General features: G+C 38.4%; 1 protein-coding gene across 3 annotated transcripts; it reads left to right on the top strand.

Moving 5' to 3' along the window:
• SLC26A4 (solute carrier family 26 member 4) lies at positions 1-24143 on the top strand. 3 transcript variants are annotated; one of them, XM_032107296.1, is made up of 20 exons: positions 1-155; positions 496-635; positions 2736-2846; positions 4543-4733; positions 5186-5350; positions 7945-8097; positions 8209-8291; positions 9241-9388; positions 11758-11871; positions 12633-12710; positions 12911-13006; positions 14455-14561; positions 15896-15965; positions 16275-16367; positions 16470-16565; positions 17446-17676; positions 19101-19155; positions 19474-19619; positions 20746-20829; positions 21329-24143. In XM_032107296.1, the coding sequence occupies exons 1-20, from the start codon at positions 1-3 to the stop codon at positions 21350-21352; spliced, it is 2340 nt and encodes a 779-aa protein (XP_031963187.1). In that variant the 3' UTR covers positions 21353-24143. The 3 variants fall into 3 exon arrangements, with proteins under 3 accessions (XP_031963187.1, XP_031963188.1, XP_031963189.1); XM_032107297.1 differs by lacking the exon at positions 1-155 and adding an exon at positions 3258-3340 and having other exon boundaries at positions 173-2846; XM_032107298.1 differs by lacking the exon at positions 1-155 and having other exon boundaries at positions 173-3340.
• Positions 24144-24376: the final 233 nt, after the last annotated feature.

Raw genomic sequence — 24376 nt, 5'->3', positions numbered from 1 at the left:
ATGGCCGCGGGCGGGCGGGCGGGCGAGCCGCTAGCCGAGCTCAGCCACTACGTGGTGGCGCGGCCCATCTACAGCGAGCCCGGCTTCCAGGAGGAGAACGAGCGGCGGCCGCCGCTGCCGCCCACGCTCCGCGAGCGGGCGCAGGCGGCCTGCAGGTGGGTCCGTGCGGCGGGAGGGAGCCGGGGGGCGCCGGCGGACGCGCGGTCCCGGCGCTCGCAAACTCCACCCGCCGAGGGATGAAGTGCCCCACACGCCAGACCGCGGGCAAACACATCCCTGCGTCCCTGCGTGTCGCAGCTGCCCACAGGGTGCTTCCTTCAGGGAGTGCGCTTTTGAGACCAGTACGTGCTCCGTCCCTGTCTGGAAAACAGGACTGTGACAGTCACTGCCCCTTAAATTTAAATGTGCATCAGTTCAGCTCTCGATCACTTTGGGGGTTTTGGAGCGCTCCGGTTGCAGCGCAGTTGGGTGCGTTCATCACTTGTTTTCTCGCAGATGTTCAAGGAAAAGGGCCTTTCAGATTGCCAAGTCCTTTCTGCCCATCCTGGAATGGCTGCCCAACTACCGGGTGAAAGAGTGGCTGGTCAGCGACATCATCTCGGGGCTCAGCACCGGCCTCGTTGCCACTCTGCAAGGTAAAGCCAGGCACGCCGGCGCTCCGCTCCCCTCCCCAGGACGTTCCTATAAGGGAGCCGGCTGAGCACAGGGACGTTATGCAGATGGAATTACAAATCTGAGGCTTGTTATTTAATACTAGATATTAGGTATTATTTTGCAATAAATAATTTATGGTTTTAATTTATTCCTTTTTCTTTCCTTCGCTAGAAGATTTAAATTTCTTGTGATGTGCTATCAAGATGTACTTAACTTTTCTTCCAGGCGTTTTATTCAAAGAGTATTCATTTTGGTATTTAAAATTTTAATTACATTGTGATAAATCAGATGGGTTGTGTGGTCTTATTTCTCTTTCTTGATTGTCTAAGCCTATAGTTCTCCTGTAACTGCATGCAAATTCTAGTTATTCCCCTAAAATAATGCAACCTTGATATCTACTCCTCTTTAAAATTCATCTCATAAGGTTGTTCAGGTGCAGAAGACAACCCTCAAGGAGGTGGTGATGTATTCACATTTAAAAAAAAATTAAACTTGATGGATATTTACAGTACATGGCTTGCAATATTAAGTTTTCCTTACTTCCTTATTCCATTTATTAGTAAAGCTTTCAGTAGATGAATAAATAGGAAAGTGGCAGAAATAAGCAGAAATTAGTTAAAATAAGCTACTTAAGGAAGACTCAGAGGACAGAGCCATCCTGCCTGAGGCAGCATCTGTCTAAGACAAGACTAACTATAACCCTGACACACCCACCACACTCATTTCTTTCATCTCAGTAGAGCTCTTACGCTATTTTCACAAATTTTTCGGGACTGCAGCAGGCAAAACTAGGCGTTTCAAGCCCACACTTTCCCTCAGTGGAAATTAAGTGGTTGCAGAAGGGGACAAAGATTTACATTGGGAACAAAGAAAGCAGTTTACGCATTCCCAATTAGCCCCAAGTATTCCCTCCTGTCTGTTCCCTTGGAGCATGCTAGGAAGGCAGAGACTGGCAGAAAAAAGGCATTACAAACTTCTGCCGCAGGCAGGGGGTGACCTGAGAAATAAAGAAAGTGATTCTTTCCCGAAGAAAGTTCTGAAGAGAGTGTCAGAGCTGGAAGATCTTTGCTGAAGGTAGTAGTACAGTTAGAGGATCCCTGTGCCTTTTGAAAATGAACTGGGCTAGATGGACTTTTCATATTACTTAAAACAGCTATTATGCTCTTACTATAACCCCCTCATTTATTTGTTTTCAGTGGCCTGATTGTCTCTTAATCAGAATCCATTTGTAAAACCAGTTTCTGAAATATACTGTCTGGTCTCCCACCTGTGCATTAAAAAAAAAAAAAAAAAAAGGTAGAAAAAAGGGGGAAAGCCCAAATTAGTGCAAATCTAAACCTAGGTATAATTTTAAAAAATCTGAAATTTTAAAACATGCATTACAGGAAAAATTGGCCAAAATATTTGCAAAAAAAAAGAGAGGCTTCTGAGATCTTGAGGTCCCTGGAATCCCTAATTCCCAGCAACTATGTGTGTTGGAGAATCCTTGAAGGAGAATATTATACTCTGCAGCGTGGGCTAACTGGGATATGATTCTGAAGGCAACTTTTTTATTGTTTGCTGGATTTGACAGCTTGCACGGGTATGCAAAGGAAGAAGAACCAAGGCTCTCAAATGTATGATTTATGTTGGTAATTAGTTTTTAAGCTGCTGCTGGGAAAAGAAGTGGCCTTATTTTCACAAGAGCTGAAGATACTGAAGCGTATGTGTAGCACAGTAATTCAGTTTTGTGCTTGAAATTTCTGTCTGTAACTAGAACCTTCACATATCTCCCTTTTCTCTCAAGAGGCATACTCTTGCAACAATGTTCTCCACTTAAGTTTCCTATCTCAGTCTGTGTATTGGGCTATGCAAATATAGAAACATCTTTCAGTACTTACTCATCCAACTACCAGCATGGGATATACAGTCATTTACAGTCATTGATACTCACATGTGTGCCTGCAACTGATTTACAGACAAAACATATTCTAAATTGCATCTGGACAAAAGCAGTAAATCTTTCTGAAAGTCTATTCTAGACAAGACAGTAGATTGCTGAGAGATTTTAAATATGATGTTTTGATGATCTATCATTTCAGGTTTGGCATATGCTTTGCTGGTTGCAGTCCCTGTTGGATATGGTCTCTATTCTGCTTTTTTCCCCATCCTGACATACTTTTTCCTGGGAACATCAAGGCACATCTCAGTTGGTAACTGCATGTGTTCAAGTTACAGTGAATTATCTATTACAGAGTGTTAATCCTTACTGCAGACATTCATATTTCATACAATATAACTACTTTCTGAAACAAATTGGCTATGGTGAATATTAATATTGGTGGATCTGGGGAAATTAAGGTTTATTTCTTCTTTATACAGGCAATTGTGCATAATAGCTAACTTCAGTTGTGCCCCTGCTTTTTGCTTGAATTTGTGCTGAAGTTTAAATCTTGTCTTGGGCTACACTCTATGCAAGAAACGACAAGATCAAGGCCTCAGTAGGCAGTAAGAATGACAGACATTTTGTCTATCAGCTAAAGCTCAAGATGGCTAAAACAGAGCTCTTTTAGTCTTCTCTACAAGCCTTACTTGCTGCATCCTTTTTTGATTACTGTGGACAGTATCTTCTTCTTGCCTGTCGTGGAGACCCAGAACCTGTGTATCCACTCCAGCCTCACTCTAGGTCCTCACATCAAGGCTATGGGTAAACCTTGTTGATTCTTTCTGAATACTTTCTTTAGAATATGAGGTTTGTTTCCTGTCAGTTCTTACATTTAAAAGTCGTGTTACAGCTCGGTCACTGAAGTTCCTTTTTCTTCATTCTAACAAATCTAGGCTTTCCTTGTTCCTTGTTTCCTTGTTTTCTTGTACCAAGAACACATTGTTTTCTCCTCCCAGAGCTTTGGCATGATACTAAGCTTTTTCATCAGCTTTCTTCTCTGCTGCATCAAGTGTCTCCATATGTTTTCTTAACTTTGTTAGCCTCTTCCTACCCTACCAAGCACCCCACATTGACTATCCAGATCTGACTTGTTATGCCTACTTATGGTGGCATTCCTACTTTCTAGATTATCAAACACTCCTTTTTTATGCTTTTCCCAATGCTCTTATTCATGAAGTGTCCCCTAAGGTATCTGTAAAATTTAACTTAAAAATCTGAAGTTAAATCTGTAAAATTTAACTTACTCTTCTTAAGACCTCTCGTGACATTTTCCTTTTCTGCATAATTTTAGTAAATAACTGCAACAAATATATTACTTTTTGATTGTGTTTTGCTGACACAATGATCACTTTCTCTGTATCTTGCCCAAAGTATAGTTTCAGTCATCTTTAGCCAATGTAATAGCACAATACTGCCAAAAGATGTGGTCCTACCCATTGGATCATGTTCCTGCCTCAACCATGGTGTTGGGATCCCTGATCATGTGGCACGCTGGATCAGCTGAAAACTAACCATGACAAAAACCCCCAAAAACCTAACCAACCAAAAAAACTCAAGCAAATAAACAAACTCCAAAACTTAAAGAAACAAGTTTTGCTTTCCCCTGGATTGGTGATCCATGTTGTCTGGTTGTGATGCTGATACAAGGGAGATGGTTGGAGCGTGTTGGAACATGTTGCCCCTTTTGGCCTTGGTACAGCCCTAAATTGCCTCAAGCAAAGCATGAAACTGCACCTGTACCTGTATGTACAATGTGACTTATTTAAAGAGGGAGCGGTATTTAAAGAAGGAGCAATATTTTTGTGTCATGTATGCAGTGCCTGTGGTGCTTGGCCCCTCACACTATTAATGTACCCCAATTACAATATTACATGGTTTTTCTGACTTAGAGTTTCTTGCCTATTCTGATATATGCTTTTTTTCAATGCATATTAAACTTTAATGTGGTCTGTTTGTCATTACAGGTCCATTCCCAGTAGTCAGTTTGATGGTGGGATCTGTTGTATTGAGCATGGCCCCTGATGAGAATTTTCTCATAGAAGGCAGTAATGCTACAGGGACAAATGGCACTGGGACACTGATAGACACTGAATCCAGAGATGCACAGAGAGTGCTGATTGCTAGTACTCTCACATTCCTGGTTGGAATTTTACAGGTAAAATAGTTGACCTGAAGGCACAAGGTTGACACTGCTGTAGTGTTAATGGCGGGAAAATACCTACTAGGGCAGTCAGATACCTTCCTGTAGTAAAACACAAAAATGAAGGAAAGTTAACCCAAACTTTTAAGAACAACTTGTCCTGTGCAGAGTCTGTGACAGCATGGCTGGGAGCATAGAGAGCAGAATAGCCCTGTGATTGCAGACTAGAAGACCTTCATGAAACTGAGTACTAATGGTGCATATCCTGGAGCTTCCTTTCACACATTTCTTCAGGTCTCCTTTATTTCCTTGGGTGGATGGTACTAAGCTCCACTAGGCTGAAATGGGGGAAATAAGGTCCTAAGCCTCTGCATCAACAAAGAGAAAAAACAAAGCATAAGAAATCTCCAAATAAATGTGTACCTTTTTGTTATTTAATGAGCTGTTATTCTTTATGATTTTTCCAGGTTATATTTGGAGTCCTCCAGATCGGTTTCATTGTGAGGTACCTTGCAGATCCACTAGTTGGAGGATTCACAACTGCAGCTGCTTTTCAAGTGCTTGTGTCACAACTGAAAATAGTTCTGAATGTTTCGACTAAAAATTATAATGGTGTCCTTTCCATAATATATGTAAGTATGCCCTTCTAATCTGCTTTGGTTCTATGACAGATATTTTCATATAATTGCTTATCTTCTGCTTCCATTTCACACTGGGGTGGTTCATATATATGGTGGTAAGTATAGGGGATTCATTTAGTTCTCAATTTAATGAAGAGCTGCAGCTGTTTATTTATAGCTGTGGGGCTCTAAGTAGCTGCTTTCGGGGTTCTCCAGACAGAAAGTCTAATTGCCATCTTGAAGTCTTTTTCAGAGAGAGCACTTTTTCACATAAAGTTTAAATGTGATTATCCAGCAAAACAGTTCTTCACTTCTGGAGACTACAATTTGTTCCATCCCTTGCTTTCTCACTTATTGTGAAGGACATTTGATCATTTATTAACACTGTCAGGTTATCTCCTAAAGCTGACTAGTCCCAAGGCTCTTTACACTTAAACCAGCAGGTCATTCTGGTAAAGGGCAGTGTTCTCCATTTCACATTGTAGCCATGCATGTGAATACCTAAAGGATACAGATTCCCACTCTTTGGCCAGGTACCTATTGGTTAGCAAACATGAGGCTGAGTTTTACTATCACAACTCCATTTGTTGATTTTACAGAAAATGGTCAAATGGAGAAATGTTTTGGCTACATTACAGAAATACTGAATTCTTAGAGGTCTGGTATTACAGAATAGTGTCCTTTCCTAGGAAAATTATTCAGAGTTTTGTCACTGACTTCAGCATGAAACTATCCAACTATCCAGGTTCATAGTATTTTAGATCTTCCATAGCACTTCATATTAGAACAGCGGTTTTCTAAAAGAGGCTGTTCTAGGAAAAAAAAATGTATTTGGAGATTTTACATGCCGGTTCTGGCAACCAGACTAGCAAAAAATACAACAGACATCTAAATTGCCAATAATAGGATGAATATAACTATAAACAGCAAGGTAAAAATTAAAAAAGACATCAGGAGGACTATTTGGGGGGGTAAAAAAAGTATTATCTTATAAGCCTTTCCAGAATGAATGGAAACTCTTTCCCTCAGAACAAGCAAAGTTAGATGAGACAAAATACTAAATAATACACCTTACAGCAGACCTGGCAGAGTGATGGACTTGTTATTCCAGCATTTTTTTCAATCTCTTTTTTATGTTTATTGAATGGATGGTACATTTAGTATAATACACTTTTTAAAAGGACCTACATGGTTCTTCCAGCACCAGCAAGCCTGAATGGGATGCTGACTTTTTAGGTTAAAGTTCAAAGCTTCTGTGTTCTTACAGGTGAGCCAGGTCAATGTGTTTGCAGGTGCATGTGGAGCAAAGAAATTGTTATTTCTGGTCTGTTCAACCAGTGATTTGCTTTGTCTGCTTCATCAAGTTTTGGACTTGCTTCAGTAGTGTTGTTTAACAAACTGCAACCCCAAGCATCCAACATTAGCAGAATCCCCAATCAGAGTCAGGAAGTTACTGTTCCTCTGTGAAGTGACACAGTGCAAGAGATGGTCAGCCATTCTTATGGGATCCGTGGTGAGCAGTAGAATGGGCAAGAAATGGCTTCAGTCAACCAAGGGAGGGCGTCTGGTTCAGTGTTTCAGGCAGGCTTCTTCTTTAACTTAGCAAACATAGCTGATTAAGCACTTAGATGTTGTATTTCCAAACCAAAGCCTGTTCAGAAGGGTGGGATTGGTGCTCTTGCTGCAAACCTTCTCTTATGTTTAAACCAAAAGCTCATTACTGGGGGAACTAACCAGGATGCAAGAAGTCTGTTTCTAACCCCTTTTCTACCAGATAACTGTTCTGTTACAGTTGCTTCACTATGCATGGGATAATTACATTTTCTTGGAGATAGGAAGCAAGTGAGAACTACCCTGATGCTTAGGAAGGAGGACAGAGGACTATTTGTGACTTTCTTGTAATCATCCCTTCATGTTTTCTTGTACAATTACTTGTAATAAACAATAGGATCAAGCAAGGGCACGGGAAGGGTAGAGAAGGGAGCTGCCTATTGCAGCCCAGTTGTGAGTGCTCCAGTCTGGGTCTGAACTCTGCTGGGAGGGTTAATGTAGTGTAGATTGAGGTTTAGTGACTGCTTTTCTGAAGTGCAGGATTCTCCACAGCCTGGTAGGACCTGTGTCTTCACACTCATTCTCTGTATGTCAGCAGTGGAAATAGGAAGCATGTCATGCACAGACCACATGCACCAGGCATGTAGTGAACTGGGGTCTGCTAGCTCTCTTTAGAAAAATGAGGACCTCCCTTGCTATTTGTCAAAGTGAAGAAGCTACTGATCTTCCCTTCCTTGCTCTGATACAGGTAGAGGTTAAACACAGGTAGAGAGTTAGCTCTTTTTACTTAGTATTAATTGCCTAAAAATCGGGAAGCAGAAGCCCCCTATGTGGACAAGTCTTGCAGTTATGCTTTTTCCATTAAATTCCCTATTAAATCCCTTTACTGATTCTGTAGCACCTTGACAATACATTATCCTCAGGCTTCTCCAGGCCTGAATGAAGAAGTTACTTGGCGTTCTCCAAAACCCCATGCATCTGGATCATCTCATGAGTATTTGCACATCCTTCAAGTGGACATGGGCATGTTTTATGTCGTCACTTTTATTTTTCAGACTCTTGTTGAAACATTTGAAAGAATTGGTACCACCAACATTGCAGATCTTGTTGCTGGACTCCTCACCATTTTTGTCTGCATGGTAGTTAAAGAAATAAATGATCGGTTCAAACACAAGATACCTATACCTATACCAATAGAAGTTATTGTGGTAAGCAAAGGGGCATAACAAAAGCTGAAAACAGATAAAATAGATGGGTCTAGCTACAGGAAGACAGGAACTCTTTTTAAGTCTTAAAACTGTTGTTTTATTTTATTACAGACAATAGTAGCCACTGGCATTTCATATGCTGCCGACTTGGAAAAAAATTACAATGCAGGCATTGTTAAGAGCATTCCAAGAGGGTGAGTGTCTTTGTTTTGTGGGAAAAAGGTATTATTTTAATTGGCTAAAAATGACAGTAGTAAGAAAAAATGCATAAAAGAAACATTGAGAGCTGTAACCTGAGTTTAGAACTCAGATCTGGAGATTTTCTGCGTTTTACTTCTGGCTCTATCAATTATACCATCTAAATATGTTGCCTAGTTTTCCTTCTTCTGTAAAATGGGCTTAGGAATGTCTATCTAATTAATGAAGTCCATCTGAAAATTAATTGCTTCCTGCTCATGAAGTGACTATAGGACTGTGGAAAATGGTTAAAAAAAAAATATTTTTAATAACAAAATTCTGCATAGATTTAATTTCTGTAATCCTGAGTTATCCCACTGTGGTTCATATCCATGCCGCTACTGTTATCCCAATCAACCTTGTCACTTCCATACTCATAGGAGCAAGGATGTTGTGGATTACACTGGTAGAGACTTTCACTTGAAAGATTCAGAGCACTTCACAGTAGTAACCTTCACATTCCATTTGGTATTCAGGGCTTAATTAATTAAAATTTGTGGAAACACAGTAGGAGACAAAATGCTTTTGTGGTCTTACTGAAGAAGTATGTTAACAATAGTATGAAGTGTCATTAACATATTTATGTAATTCATCATACTGTTCAATACATCCTTTATTCGATGCTTCAAAAAATGTAGTTTTTCACTTTGCTATCATAAGGCCAAATCTCAGCCATGCTGAGAACAATGGGAGCTTTGTTGCTGACTAATAGCATCAGGATTTGGGCTGTGGTGAGCTAGATAAGCGTGTTCTGTATGTCAATGGGCTGTTTCCACCTTTTTATTAACTTGAAACATTACACTTCATATTATAAGCAACCTGTATGCCTCTGCCTCAAACTCCTTGACAGTTCTGGTAAGGACAGAATTCAAAGTTGGTAACACTAACATGTTTTCTAAATGCTAGATTTTTGCCTCCTGAGCCTCCAAACATCAGCCTGTTTTCCCAGATGATAGCAGCCTCCTTTTCCATTGCTATTGTTGCTTATGCTATTGCTGTATCTGTGGGGAAGGTATATGCAACCAAGTATGACTATGCTATTGATGGAAACCAGGTATGTATCACCAAAATAGTTTATAAACATAGTGAATGTAAAACATGCTGACTTATGGAGCCAAATGAAAGAAACACCATTCACACACATTTTTCAGACACGCACTGAAGTCTGACAGAAGTTTTTTCAACTCTTAACTCTTATTTAAAAAAAAAAAAAAAGCTGAAATGACCACATAGAGATGAGCCAGATCCATCTTCAGTATGGGCTTTTCATACTAACTCATTCCTTCTGTATTGGTTTAGTGACTGCAGTACCTCTGAAAGGGCTAGGCACTGTATAGGGGAATTATCTGGTGATTTCAAGTTGACACGGCCAGCTTTAGCAACCTACTTTCCATTTCCACTTCTAAGGCATATTTTGAGGTGTGTTGCTTGGGCAGGTGAAGGCAATGTCAAGCTAAGAAGTTGCTCTGGACAGCTTTATTTAGGCTTAGTCTTCATGCAGGATTTGAATCGGTTGAACTGTACAGTTAATAAGCTATTGTACTTCTCAGCATGACACTAGTTACATCAATACAACTGCACTTGTAAGCTAATAGATCAGTCCTGCAGCTTCACAGAAGTTAATGCCTACCAGCATAGGAACGTGCTGGAGTAGCTGTGTGCACTAAATGGCTGAACTGCTGTAAGCACTGGTTTCTAGGGGCACATAGCTAGAATGTGACATGAGCTGTGCATCACAAACTCTTACAGGATTCCTGCATTTGTTCAATGTCTTCACCGGGGGTTATGTTGCTTGCCCGTGGTGTGGAATTAAAATGTCAGAAAGCTTCCTTGTCCTGCATCTATGCTAATTTTTCATTTGATCTTTTGAGCATATTAAAAAACGGCCTCACTACAGCAAGTAGATAAGACGAGTACTTTGTTTAATGAGTCCTTTATTTCAGTACTAATGGATTACATAAGGTTTGACTTTGGAAACACTGTTTTGCCGTATATAAGAAAATTATGCTTCTGTTTATCAGTTTACAATCCTCAAAGGCCAAATCTGGTAACGCTTGGTCTTAAAGTTGACCAAAATGCACCAACTTTCAGTTTAATAAATCTGAAAGAAGAAAACATAATCCTAGAAGTGCTGTTTATGCTGTTCTGTTGTTGAATATGTTGTTCTGCCAGCAGTGGTGTGCTTCAAAGATACTGATTAAATATTGTAGTAGAAGAATTAGTTTATAAAAGCAAAGTGCCTTCCTTTCAGTACAATGTTATGTATTTTACATGTAGTGAAAGGTTAAATGGAGCCCAAAATGATGGGCAAATAGTTTACTTGATCTGGAGAAGTTAAAATAACATCATAAAAGCAGTTAGTAAAATAATTTTGAAGGATGGGATGATACTGTTATCTACCAGTGTCTATATTGTCTTAGTAGATCCAGATTATTAACACCTAAGAACACTAGGAACCATATGTCCAATATTTTCTCACAGATCACAGTGGTTACATGGGAATAGGCATGAATTATTTAGGTCTGTTCTGTTAAAGAACATGACTTCCTGCTCTTGTAGTTGGAGCTACATTAAAAACTTACAGGAAATTTAATTTTGCAGAAAAGAAGGGAGACAGTCAAAATCAAATATTAAATTATATTTTTAAAAGTTTGCAGTGAGTAAAAAGCTCCTGTGCCTGTATCAGCTTGGTGAAAACAATGCTTCTGTCAATTATATGGGTTTGGTTGCAGACAGCTCCCAAATTCTTTATTTCCCAGTGGAGAAATGGCCCAGATCCCAGGACATAAAGCTCCCAGGGTCCTTGTCACTTGAGCAGAACAACCAGCATCAGTAGGTGCCAGCATCTGTGACCCTGGGGCAAATCTATGAGACTGCTGCCTGAGACTCAGCATGAGTTCATTGGGATGCTTAGATAAAAAAAACTCTTAGAACTTTTCAGTGAAACAGTGTTTTATTGCAAAGTTCCTTAATAGTTCTGCCAATAATACAATGTTTTGCGTAGTTAAAGGCTTGCCTAAACTCAGACTATTGTACTGATCAGAATAATTTGTTTAGCTGATGATACCTGGGAGTTAAATTTATTCTAGTATCCATTTCTTGATGCAATTATTCCAGTGTAATTCTTAGAAATGTTAGGTGTGCTAACATTGATGGAAGTAAGCTTTAAACGCCTTTGTACTCAGATGAGTATGTCCATGTCAGGGGGAGTATACCAACCTCTGTGTTGGTTTCCAAACAGAGGTAGCTGCACTGGCACAAGAGGCATTTGTGTGAACATTTAACAGCTATTACTCATTTGTACTCTTCCTAATATTATTGTGCTGCCTACTTTATCAGCTACTGCAGAAGCTATTGTCATTCTCCATTGAAAAAGTGTCTTCAGGCATCTTGTATTTACAGCATCATTCATGTATCTTTCAGGAATTTATTGCCTTTGGGCTCAGCAACATTTTTTCAGGTGCCTTTTCTTGTTTTGTTGCAACTACTGCTCTTTCACGGACTGCAGTCCAAGAAAGTACTGGTGGAAAGACTCAGGTAACGACTTCTTCTTACTAGTACTGTGCACAGGTAAATTTAATTTTGTGTAGTGCACAGATTTCACTGTGGGATGAAAATAGTCCTAAAATTATTGTGTTGCTGGCACATGGAAAGCCACAGGTGTCTTAGCAGCTCAGCTCTAGTAGTGAATCATTTTTGTAGCTCTGCCAGAAGAGGGCAATCAAGTTTTATATAGCATGAGTTACCTTAGGGGTCAGAATCTTTTAACTCAAGTTCCCCAGAATTTCATTTCCAATTAAAGGACTAAGCTTGTCACAGTAGGATGTGGGAGGAAATCTCTCCCAGCTGGCCATGATATCTTTAAGCTCTCATGTGTTTGCCTGAACAGCTCTGCCATTTGCCATTCACCATCAGCCACGGACCATCTTTGTCATGTTGAGTAAACGACTTTGTTTTCCCATACTACAGTTGTGCGGTTTCTAACAGTGAAAAGCTACAGCTTATCCAGCAGCTCCTTTTCCAGCTGACTCACAGACTGCTCCCTTCATCTGTCTATGTAACATAACCCCTCCAAGAGCTACTACCTTGTGTTTGTTTAGACTGCCTGCTTAATTGAGTTCCCTGTGTGTTAGCTGAAGTGCATAATGGTTGCCCACATATGCCTAAACACAATGACACTTTGGCAGGTCTCCTTGTTCCTAAAGAAATGTAATCTGCAACTATTTAAACCTTTTTCTTTGTAATCCTGGAAACAGACGATAGTTAAGTTCATTTCCTATAAACGCTGTTCTTTGCAGGTTGCTGGTATAATCTCAGCTGGGATCGTTTTGATTTCTATTGTTGCCCTGGGGAAATTGCTAGAGCCCTTACAAAAGGTACTGTACTCTTCCTCTACAGCACAGCCACATCAGATACAAATGCTCAGCTATGATGGGCAAGATTAATATCTCTCTTTAAACTGTGGTGACTGATTCCAGACAGGGCTGTGGTTTATAGTGTGATGTTTAATGTTGAGCACTATCTTAATGTGCAGTTTTGCTTCTGAATACCACTTTTTTATCATTTTTCTTCATAGTCTGTGTTGGCAGCTGTAGTCATAGCTAACTTGAAAGGGATGTTCATGCAAGTGTTTGATGTTCCCCGTCTGTGGAGGCAGAATAAAGTGGATGCTGTAAGTAACCTCATTTTTTTTCCTCCTGAATGTTTTTGTCTGGTTTTGGGTTTTTTTACTTTTTAATGCCAACCAAGTTTCTCTTACCTACATAAACAGGATTTTGAGGAGTTAACATCAGAAAATGTTTATGTGCATTCTCAAAATGCATTTGCCATGAGGTCAGTTAAAAATTCCCCTTTTAGGGTCAGTATTCTGCTAATTTTCTTTATTCCCTATACTCTGCAGTAAGGGTACCAATCAGGGTATTTGTGTGCAGTGATAACTCCTTCATATCCATTTCCATAGCTTACAGAAATCTTGTGTTGATATGGTTTGAAAAGCAGAATAAGGATGGCCTGTTGCCACCTTTACCATTCTGATTTTATCTTTTGCACTGTTTAAATGAGTCAGAAAAGCTGACCTTTCCTTAATTCATGTACATACATTTATGTTGTTACCGCATGAACATACCATTTATCTGAATAATCTCAGATAGTCCTCAGAAAATATGTTTTCACATTTTCATGTAGCAAGACTAATCCAAGCTAGAATGTGGATTCATTTGGCATGCTAAGGGATGTATGAACAGACTTCTCTTATGAATCACTATAACCATATCTCAGGGTACTTGCTCACATCTCCCAGTGTGTATTCTGTGGAACAGACTTTGATTGCAGCTCTTAGAGAAGGAAAAGATTGCATGGAAGACATTTTTTCCATGCAGTCCTTACTGTGCTTAGATTTTACAGTTAGTGTTATTGGGCAGTACCTGTCTTAGACAGATCTCAGACATTTTAGTCAATCATTTACTGGTTTACAGGCATAAGATCCACTGACTTCAGTGAGAAGTGCAAGCACTCAGCTTTTTAAAAAATTGAGTCTGCTGCATGTTCTGCCTGGGCAGTGATGTAGGAAAGAACTGAGGAGTGCACTTCAACTGTTCTGCCTGAATATTCAGTGGAGATCTTAGAGAAGTCCCATCAACCTGTTAATACGAAGTACCTCTTTGCAACAGTTCTCTTAAATATCACTAAGGAATCCCCTTCCTTCCCTGTATGTCTGCATGGGAGGGCACCTTACAGTATTTTACATCTTGGTAAAATAAATTTCTTACCAATTTTTAAGAAAGATTAACAAAGATTGCCATCATCAGAAACAAGTAAATGCAACATTTAACTATATCTCCTTTAATTTTACCAAAGGAGTCAGATCCTTAAAAAATATTGTTATGTTGAAAACCTGTTCTTTCCTAAAAAGCTAACTATGCCTAATAAGATAATGATGGATGAAAGCATCTTGGAGGAAAAAGAAGACTTTTGTGTGGAAGTCAGCTAATTACTAGTGTGCTACAATCAGTTCCAAAGTTAAAATCTGCTACTCAGGTTATCTGGTCTAGTGTTTCTTTAGCATGACCAGGAGTCATATGTTAAAACTAAAACACTTTACATTTGTTATTTCTTCTCCAGATGATCTGGGTTTTTACATGTATAGCATCCATCATTCTGGGACTTGATTTGGGATTACTTGCTGGCCTTTTGTTTGGATTGCTGACAGTTGTGCTGAGAGTTCAGTTGTAAGTAATACAGTATCAGAAATAATTCTTAGTTTTATATTATGAAAAAGGAAGATAATAAGCTGAAAAGTAAGATGATTTGTGGCAGAATATTTGCTTGTGTTACAAAAATTTTGAAATGAAAAAGCCAGTTTTTTTAGAACAAGTCACTCTTTGTGTGCTATCATTTAATTACACTGATAAAAGAGAAGCTGCATTATTTTATCAGTATTTCATATCATGCTGGCCGCTCTGGTGGTACTTAGCCATATGTTTTCTATGCATACACATAGCTGAGTTCTGGAAAGGGATAGGAGCATTCTAGATCAAATCGAAACAGATGTATGGCTTGTGTAATTAGCTGATCATTATAGTAACTCTTAGCGGGTAATACTACTACAGTATGCTGCACGTGCCAATAACCTTTTCACTTATTGCTTATACAAGACTGATTGTATGGCTGCAAAAGAGGAGCAAGCGAAAGCACGAGAATAAGAAAAAATTTGTGCTTCTGGCTGATTTGTTGCTGCTTATAGAATATATGGTAGTGGAATGGTGAGAAAAGGTGGATTTGAAGAATGTTATTTGGTCATCTTGTTATTTTTCACTGATCTTTCATCTGGAAATACAACGTAACTCCTCTCTTTCAGCTTAGAGTCCAGAGAGTAATGTAACTAGCATTACCAAAGGATAGTTTCACCATCAGCAAATGCATAAAAATAAAGCCTTGCAGAAGTTGTTACAGAATAGTAGATTACAAAAAATGGAGTTAGAAGACCCTCAAAAAAACATTCCCAAGTTCAACTCAGATAATGTTACCAAAATATAAAGGGGAGATGAGCCCTTAAAAACTTGAAAACAATTTGCTTCAACTGTTAAATATGTATCTGGAAACTGCAAAACATTTTGGTTTTGTTATTGACTGAAATAAAAATTTTAAAAGTTGGACAAAAAGATTGACATAATCTGAAAATAATGTAAATGTATTTCAGTTGATTTGAAATTTAAAAACCATTGATTTTTTTTCAGAGAAAAAAAATGTTTTTTTTAATTCAAAGCAAACTAATCTGCTTTTAAAATATTCTTCTGGTTTGGGAAACCAATTGAACAAGTTGTTCACTCAGCTCTTAAATCAAAATGGTGGATTAAGTAGGCTGAGACCAAAATACCTTGTTTTTATAAAGGCCCGTTCACTAGAGTGACGCAAAATAGCTTCAATACTTTTGCAAGTCTGTTAGCTTGGCATTAGAAAACAAACTACAGGAGTCAAAAACACTTTGTATGTGCAGCAAGGCCTTCAATTCCATGAGTGCCATGTATGACATTTACCTTCACTGTCTTTTTGTTTCTGTTAGTCCTTCATGGGGAGGCTTTGGAAACATTCCTGGCACAGACATCTACAAGAAGGTCAAGGACTACAAAAATGTAAGTGATTGCTGAGTTTTTTTCCCTTCAGTCTAGAAGTCAGTGTAAGAAAAGGTTGTGCCTTGCATATTGTACACAACTTGAATTTGGAAGTGGGGTCTGCAAAGATAACAAATTTCAGCATCTTCATCCAGTTGGTTGCACCATCTTGCATGCTGGGGCTGTAAGCTTCTAAAAATGGAATCCCCTCAATCATCAACAAATACATGCTTTTTTTTTTTAATTAGCTATGTAGTTGAAACAGTGAAACTGCTTCTTACTAGTTGAAATATGACTGTTGCTGTATAACCTTATACTCTTTGGCAACAGGTTATAGAACCAGAAGGTGTGAAGATTCTCAAGTTTTCAAGTCCAATTTTTTATGCTAACATTGATGGACTGAAAAGCAGCCTCAAATCCACGGTAAGTGATATGTGATGGGTTTGGAAGCTTCTTAACTATCCTTGAGATTTCCTCATAATTATGTCTAGGTTAAGTTAAATAATTTTGGTCCTTTTTCTGTAGGTGGGATTTGATGCAGTCAAGGTATATAATAAGAGACTCAAAGCACTGAGGAAAATACAAAAGCTAATCAAGAAGGGAAAATTAAAAGCTACTAAGGTAGGCCTTCTAAAAATTATTAATTTCTATTTTTTCACAAAGGATTACTGTTGGAACTTTTTAGTTAAGGCTTAAATATGAATTACTCTGTATTCATCTTTAAAATAGAGATGAAAAGTGTGACTTACTACATGGTAGTACAGTTTATAAGTAGCATAATACAAAATTTATAACACAACTTAACTTACAGTTTTAATCACCTAGATCCTGACTTAGAGTTTCTTATTACCTGGAACATCTGCAGATCAGGTCAGATCTTAATACATGGTTTAATGTATCAATATAACAATCATAATCTAGATTCAAAAATGACATGAAAGAAGATGAGTCACCTTAGAGAAAACAGAGGACAGTGGAGGCATCCCTGACCCCTGGGAGTGTCACAGGTCTCACTGTCAGCAGCAGTTTTGGTCCAAATTTCCCACACAGGACTTGTCATGGGCAGTGCTCTGTGCACTGTTAGGCTTCACTTTTCTCTGATGGGGTTACCAACTACACCTGGTTGCCCACGTGCCTGGGACCTTCAGCAAGGAAGGAAGAGATTAGCCTGGTGCCCAGGAATCTTGACGCTGGTAGGGAGAGGAAGAAGAAATATGTTTGATTTGTTTAATTGGTTCACAGGACCTTCAGGGCCTGAGAATGAGGGAAAAGGGAACAAATACACGACTTGCTTGGCCATAGAGAATGGCTTCTTGCCTTATAAAATGGCATTAGTTATGCTAACTACACTACCAGGATTGGGAGCTGGGGATACCGGTCACAAGTGTCTGTCCTGTCAATTCCTTCAACCTTCAGAAGGTACCACAGGGAAGTATTTTCTGTAACTCCAAAACTTGCCCCATGATTAAATTCTGTATTCCATGTATTATCTACACATTAGAATGGCATCATCAGTGAGCCTGGTATTAATAATGAAGCTTTTGAGACTGATGAGGAACCTGAAGACAACCAGGATCTTCAAGTTCCCACCAAAGAAGTAGAGATCCAGGTGGACTGGAATTCAGAACTCCCAGTCAAAGTGAACATCCCCAAGGTGCCCATTCACAGTCTCATTCTTGATTTTGGAGCAGTAACCTTCTTGGATATTGTAGCTGTGAGATCAATAAAAACGGTAAGGGCATTTTTTTCTGATGTTCTATGAAAATGAAACTAGTCAGCAGTATGCAAATCAAGAGCTGTTAGCTGAAGTTAATTTCTGAGTTTTAGAAAGTCTGTTGTTGAAAAATATCAAAATGTATACAGCAAAAAGTAGAATATTGGTGGTGTGTGTCTTTTAAGTGGGAAAAAATGCATTAAAAGAACAATATGAAACTTGCATAGTCAAGTACTCAAAAAATTTAACTGAAAAATGTGGTCCTCTTGTAAGCATATGTTATGAAAAATTTAGTTATATATTTTCTTTCCACATGCCTCCTGCTTTAATCTGGGCACAGGATGATGCTCACTCAATACAGAGGTAGTAAAAATTTCATTTTACCATCCTTGTTCAGTCTTTAGCCACAAGATTTATTTGTTCATTCCATACTATTTTAATTATGAAAGAAGAATGATTCATTTCTTTATAGTGGTTAATGTAAGCGCTTCATCAACATTCATTAATTAATCTTCAAACTCACAGTACATAATAAGGAGATAATATTCCTGGTTTAGGAAGAGGGAAATGAGGTGTAAAGATTAAGGCCAAGTATTTCCCTTATTTTTTGGTGCCCAGTTGCAAGTGTGTAGGACCAGATTGTTCAGTCTTTAGTATTTTCTGATATTTTGTATGTTCAGATTGATGCTTTCACTGATGTAATTTTGCAGTTGGGACTACTCAGCCTATCTATAAAACCAGATCTTTACCGTGACTCTAGTTTATCAATTAACAGAAGGGAATGGAATTAGTAATCACCTCTGAAAACACTAGGAGGCTTGCCTGCCACCAGGGAGCCAGGGGTGGATTCCAGTCTTCTGCCTTTTAACTAAGTGAAATACAGGAGCAGTGTTTGCCTTACTTCAGCCTCCTGACTAGTTATGTGGGAATATGGGGTCCGTTGACATGACTCTCCATATGTAGCTTTTTCATCCAAGAACAGGTCCATCTGATGCACTACACGAGGGGAAAATCTGTGTAAAAAATCTGCATGGGCCAATGAATGATTGTATCATATCACACATACATGGGGGAAATGAAGCTTGCTCGGGCCCATGTGGTCTCGCTTGGAGAGATGATTATTCATATTTTGAGAACAGAGCAACAACCTTAATTGGCAGCAATGCTTGTGTGTGTAAAATGGGTAGTTCCACTTACATAGCTGAAGATTGGCCACTTCAGCAACAAGGTACTTAACTACTGGATCCTTAAGTATAGCAAAGTATAGCAGTACCTTATTTCTGATGAATAAACAAAATGTACTATGTGGATTAAAGAAAATCAGAAAAAAATGAAGTGCATGTGCCTATACATTACATAGACATACAGACATATATATATTTTCTCCTTATAGACTTTGTTTATTGATGTCCTTGTTGCAAACTTTTTTTTTTTTTTTTTAGATAATTAAAGAGTTTGAGAGAATTGATGTGAGAGTATACTTTGCTTCATATCAAGGTAAATATCCAAGTATTTCTACTTTCAGTCATGCAAAGAATAAAATGAAGGTGAGAAGGGATCTCTAGATGTGTCTGTGGTAACGTGCCCTAATAAATACGTGAATTGTCACACTGGTAAACATTGTTGACTCCATTGGGACACAAAGAATGGTGGGATGTAAAGGAAATATGGAAAGTAAAATTCAAGACTAAACTATAATTTATGGATTCATTTGGCTGTATATTTGATTTCTGATAATTGCAACTATGTATTTTGACATTTGTTTCTTAAATTACTTCATATTGTATAAACCTGTTATGACTTTCTTTTATTCAGATAACCTTATATCTCAGCTGGAACGGAGTGCCTTCTTTGATGACACTGTTAGAAAAGACATATTTTTCTTGACTGTCCATGATGCTGTGCTCTATATAAGGAATCAAATGACATACAGTGACAACCAGGATCCCATATTTGAGAAGGTAAAGATATCCAGCAGTACATTTCCCTTCCTTCTATCATCTAGCACTCATTCTTGAAGTGGCACATTTGAAAACTAGACCTAGAACTGTAGTACAAAAAAAGTGGGAGTGTAGTAAATTAGGCAGCTTCTGTAGCACATGAGTATTTTTCTAGATTAAAGGAAGCGTCTGTCAACTCCAGGACTTTGTTAGTGAAAAGAGCATGAGAAACAGCACATATGGAAAACACTTCATGCTAAGACACAATTTGTAATTTCTGATGACTGGCATCTTAAGAACCTCTTCAGCAGGAGGTTGCATTTGGAACATTATATTTAATTGTTACAGATGGAGTTTTCTTCGATGTGTCTGTCATACTCCTTTTGGAATCCGTGACACTATCCTGTGGAGATGGGTTCTCTAATTTTAGATTATGTGACAAATACTTCCTGCTTGGTTTAAGCCTGCTGGACTTCTGGATTGTTAGCTGCAATGAATAATGATTCCTTGCTCCCTTTCCCAACACTCCATAGACTTCTGATCAAAGCTATAATCTCATTCTACTTGTTGCAGATACGTACAGAAGCTGTTCCACACTAGTGTTCATTCCTACTGCCCTTCTCTGTGCATTTCCTTGTTGTATTTTCTGTATTTTTCAGATAACCAGAATGCTCTGTAGCATTTAAAGATATGGGCATTCACTAGGAAAATGGTCATATAATGTCCTCCTTTCTTTTCACCACAATTCCTTTCCTAGCAGTCACTGTTACAGTATTACGAATAAATAGCAATTAATATTACTGATAAATAACTAGGATAGGACCCTTATGTTTTGTAACTCTTTCATAGTAATATTTTATAGTAGAGCTTAACATTTTTATAATGCTATACAGAAGTTTAGAGATAGAGTTTTTATTAGATTTACAAAGCCATAACTAGTCATGTAAGCAGAGACAGGCCCAAAAATTCTGCAATTTTTAAGTTCCTCTCAACTGAACTAAATCATCATCTTTGTCAAGGAACAGTAAAAACCAGACTCTTGTAAGTTGTAGAAATTATTTTAAGGTACTTCAGAGTAAAAAAAAATCAGTTTCAGTGATATGGACAACATGTAACTCATAATGTTTCTTAATTCCTTTCTACCAAGATTTCACTCATGCAGGAGTCTAAAGAACCCATAGAGTTCACAGAAGCAAGCCGGCCTGATGATGAACTTGATGTGCAGGAAGAGGTATGCACGTTAGAACTGAATGTGTCTATCCCTCTGCCTGTAGCCTTGAGTCATGCTGTGAGAGTACCCTCAACAGGTACCTTCTCCATAAATAAATACTGTTTCTGGATACCAAATGTCAGTACTAAGTCGAGGAAGTCACATTTTTCTTGAGATGGTAGTAGATTGTATCTGCTTAAGTATCTCCTCATCTCTCTTGCTTTAGGACTACTTTTGCCTTACACAGGCTTATAAATAGATCTAAACACAAGATGGGTGCCTAAAAGAAGATTGGTAAGGCTTGAGGCACCAGAGTCCAAAATGATGGTCAACCTCCCCTTTTCATCCTTGTTTTTACACAGCAGACACCTTCTTGCACAATCTGCACGTTACAGAAGTTACTTTCTTTATACTTTCACTGAGTTTTTAGTTTACACAAACATGTAATTTTCCCAGACGGTGTATACTCAGAACTAACCATGGCCTGTTTCTCTCCACCTTTCAAAACCCATTTGTCTAGGCTATGCGCCGACTTGCTTCCTGAAGGACTGCTGGTACTGTCCTGCCTGTGAGCGCACAGCAGTATTCACGCACCAGTACTATCTATATCAGCATTTTCTGCTATGAAACCAATCTTTGCACTTGAAGAAAACCTTGATTGTTTGTCTGAATGATACAGATCTCTATAACTCTCCAAATTTTAGCTAACATTATCCCAGAAGTACTCTGGACCTTGATTCTGCAAGCATTTTCTGCTATGGTACATATTAATAAAAAAGAAAATCGGAAGACTATTGTGCAAGATGTACTCAGTTTTGGGACTAGTCAGGCAGAAGTTGCACTACACTTTCATCAGTGTGTACAGGATGAAAAGCTGCTCTGTGGTCTTGCCTGGAGAGTGGAAGAGACCAAAATCTCTGGATGGCAAGCCTTTTGTTCAGTATTTGTACAATGCCTAGTGAAAGGGCAGGAGTTCTAGGTGGCCAAGGCTTTGAACATTAGTGTGAGAATACGTGCTGACAAGCCTTGAAAAATGTATCATGATCATTTTTTTCAAGCAGTTCCTTAAATTGCTGCAGGTAGTTTGATTGCTGAAACAGGTGACAGGTGAAACTGTCACGTGAACAGGAAACAGCACTGAACTGCTGTAATACTTCAAATAGGAAAAGTTTCTAAAGACCCTTGGATATGGGTTCATTAGTTCTGTATTAATCCCATTGTAGCAAGTCTTGCACTACTATTAATGATTGTCTCTTAAATGAAGGACAGACAGAAGATTATTTTGGCTAGGTTACATAATCTCCATCAAGAGGCAGATCGTGACATAAATTAAGGAGAACCTTAGTCCCTGGGTACTTAATGGAATCTGTAGAACAGGATGATATCAAGCGCAAGCAAGAAAGTCAGAATATGACCTAGTATTGAGGTTTGTGGGTTTTTTAAATGGAATATAGGTGTATTTTTTGTTTAATGAATAGTTATATTTTTATAGAGATTTTTTCTTTTAATATTCTACATCAAACTGCTGCTGTTCTTTTACATTTGAAAGTTCATAATGCACAAGTGCAATAACTTACAAAAGATAAAGATTTGACCAGCAAAACTTTAATCTTGAACTAATGTTCTTAATTTTCATGAAGAAGAAATGTATTTTGACAGAAAACAGACTGCTACCTTAAATTTTTTAGCACTACATTATTTTTTAAATGGGAAAACAACCTCTATGGTGAGGAAACAGATAAAAATTAAAGTCTAAGAAATGTCCAGGTATAAAATGACTTTAGGTTTAACAGTGTGGAATAATTAGCTTTAGTATATTTAATTCTCCTTATTTGATTACATCAGAGAAATTTGCCAACATCACACTGCACAGAGATTTCTGCTGCAGGTAACACTAGTGGAAAAGCTAAGCATTAAGTGAATTATTCTGGCCTAAGCACCTGAGAGAACTGTGTCAAAATCAGTGAAAAAAAAAATCCTATAAACTTCAGTCAGTGGGACAGTATCTTACATAATAGGTAACAGCACGAAACTGTCATCTGTATTCTCTAGTTAAGTCACAGACTTCAGCCTTCACAAGTCATTGAAGCTTCTCACTTCAGACACTTGAACTTAGATTATGTTCGATGCTCCAGTCCAAGCCAGCAAACAGCAGGATTGTATTCACAATGGGTATGGGCCATTTGTCTGTGGGATGGGCATCTCCACCAGCTGAGAATGAGGCAAGTGTTCAAGAGGCAAATCAGACCACTCTGTGCCTCTTCAGATGGAACCATTAATTTATTGACACGAATGCTTCAGCCCAGGCTGTGATTTGACAATTCATGCTTTTAACTCTACCTGTCCTCCTTCTGTCCCCTTGCCAGTCTCTCATGGGAAGTTGGCACTTCAGCCCACCTTACTGGCCTGAAGTCCCTATCAGGCCATGGCCCCAACTCCTGTTAATCTGACTACTGGAACAGTTGCCAGTGCACGAGGCCAGTGACACATTTTTTAGAGGCTGTATTGCTTTTCTAAAACAGGTGTAGATTTTATGTAAAAAGTAAAATATTCTACCTGGTAAGTGAGCTTTCAGCTAATCGTTATGCGGGACACATTCTATGGAAAAGATGGTAAAAAAGTGGTAGCAGTGAATTATTTTTTTCCTCAAGACAACATTTGCACTGTGAAGTTTGAGTACAGATTCTTACTTGACAGAGAAGTGCCCTTACATTATTTTCTGAACTTTCTCTAGTTCTTTTCTGTACAGGTATTTAAAAAGCATTTAAATACTCAACAGTCTTCCAGTTCCTTTCCAAATACGACACCTGATCTGGGATTAATTGTGATAAAACATGATAAAATGCACTTATTCTCACAGCCTGCGTATTTCTTCCAGGCATGGTTGTTCTTAATTTAACAGGCACAAAATATTAAACTTTTTCTGAAAAACAGCATTTCTCTCAAAACCTACTGTGGCATAGAAGGGTAAGAGATAATATGCAGAATGTATTAAAATACCTTTCTCAGTGGATACGTGCTTCATTTTCTATGTATCCATCAAAATTAAGGATACCAAAATAATGGATTTTAGATTGAAGCTAAAATTCTCTAGGTTTTTACTAATTCAAATATCCTATAAGTAGTGTAACTAGGTGTGCTCATCTTTTTCCAGTAGGATGAAGAAGTGGTATTTTTGTATGCATTTTGAGTATTACTGTTCTGTCTTTGCATGTCAGATATTAAACTTGGAGATGTATTTTAAGGTTTTTTACACTTTTAAAAAGCTGCATTTGAAAAGTAATTGTACCCATTACCTAGAAAATAAAGTTGTGCCTGCTGAAAACATGCTCCTTGCATCTGTGTATTTGGGAGTTTCATGTTTGGTTTTGGGTTTAAGTCTTTTCTTTGTGAATTCTTATTATGGGGAGATAAAGCATATTATAAAGGATCAGTGTCACGCTTCCCTTGGGTGTGTTTTGAGGATCAGCAAAGACAAAAGGGAAAACCTGTTCTCTCTGCCTTGTGCGGATAAGACAAGGAATGTTAGACTTAAACGGCAGCTTTTAAATGTTAAGGCTACAAAGAT

This window comes from Corvus moneduloides, chromosome 4 (assembly GCF_009650955.1).
Source record: "Corvus moneduloides isolate bCorMon1 chromosome 4, bCorMon1.pri, whole genome shotgun sequence".
Classification (NCBI taxonomy): domain Eukaryota; kingdom Metazoa; phylum Chordata; class Aves; order Passeriformes; family Corvidae; genus Corvus; species Corvus moneduloides.
The sequence above is the reverse complement of the archived record's forward strand: the minus strand, read 5'-3'. Positions and strand labels throughout refer to the sequence as shown.

What these genes read in the sequence shown, in the direction of transcription:
- SLC26A4 (XM_032107296.1), top strand. Translation starts at nt 1, where the DNA reads ATGGCCGCGGGCGGGCGGGCGGGCGAGCCGCTAGCCGAGCTCAGCCAC. An exon ending in CCTCGTTGCCACTCTGCAAG is followed by an intron (nt 636 to 2,735) that starts GTAAAGCCAGGC and finishes CTATCATTTCAG; the next exon opens with GTTTGGCATATGCTTTGCTG. An exon ending in TACCAATAGAAGTTATTGTG is followed by an intron (nt 8,098 to 8,208) that starts GTAAGCAAAGGG and finishes ATTTTATTACAG; the next exon opens with ACAATAGTAGCCACTGGCAT.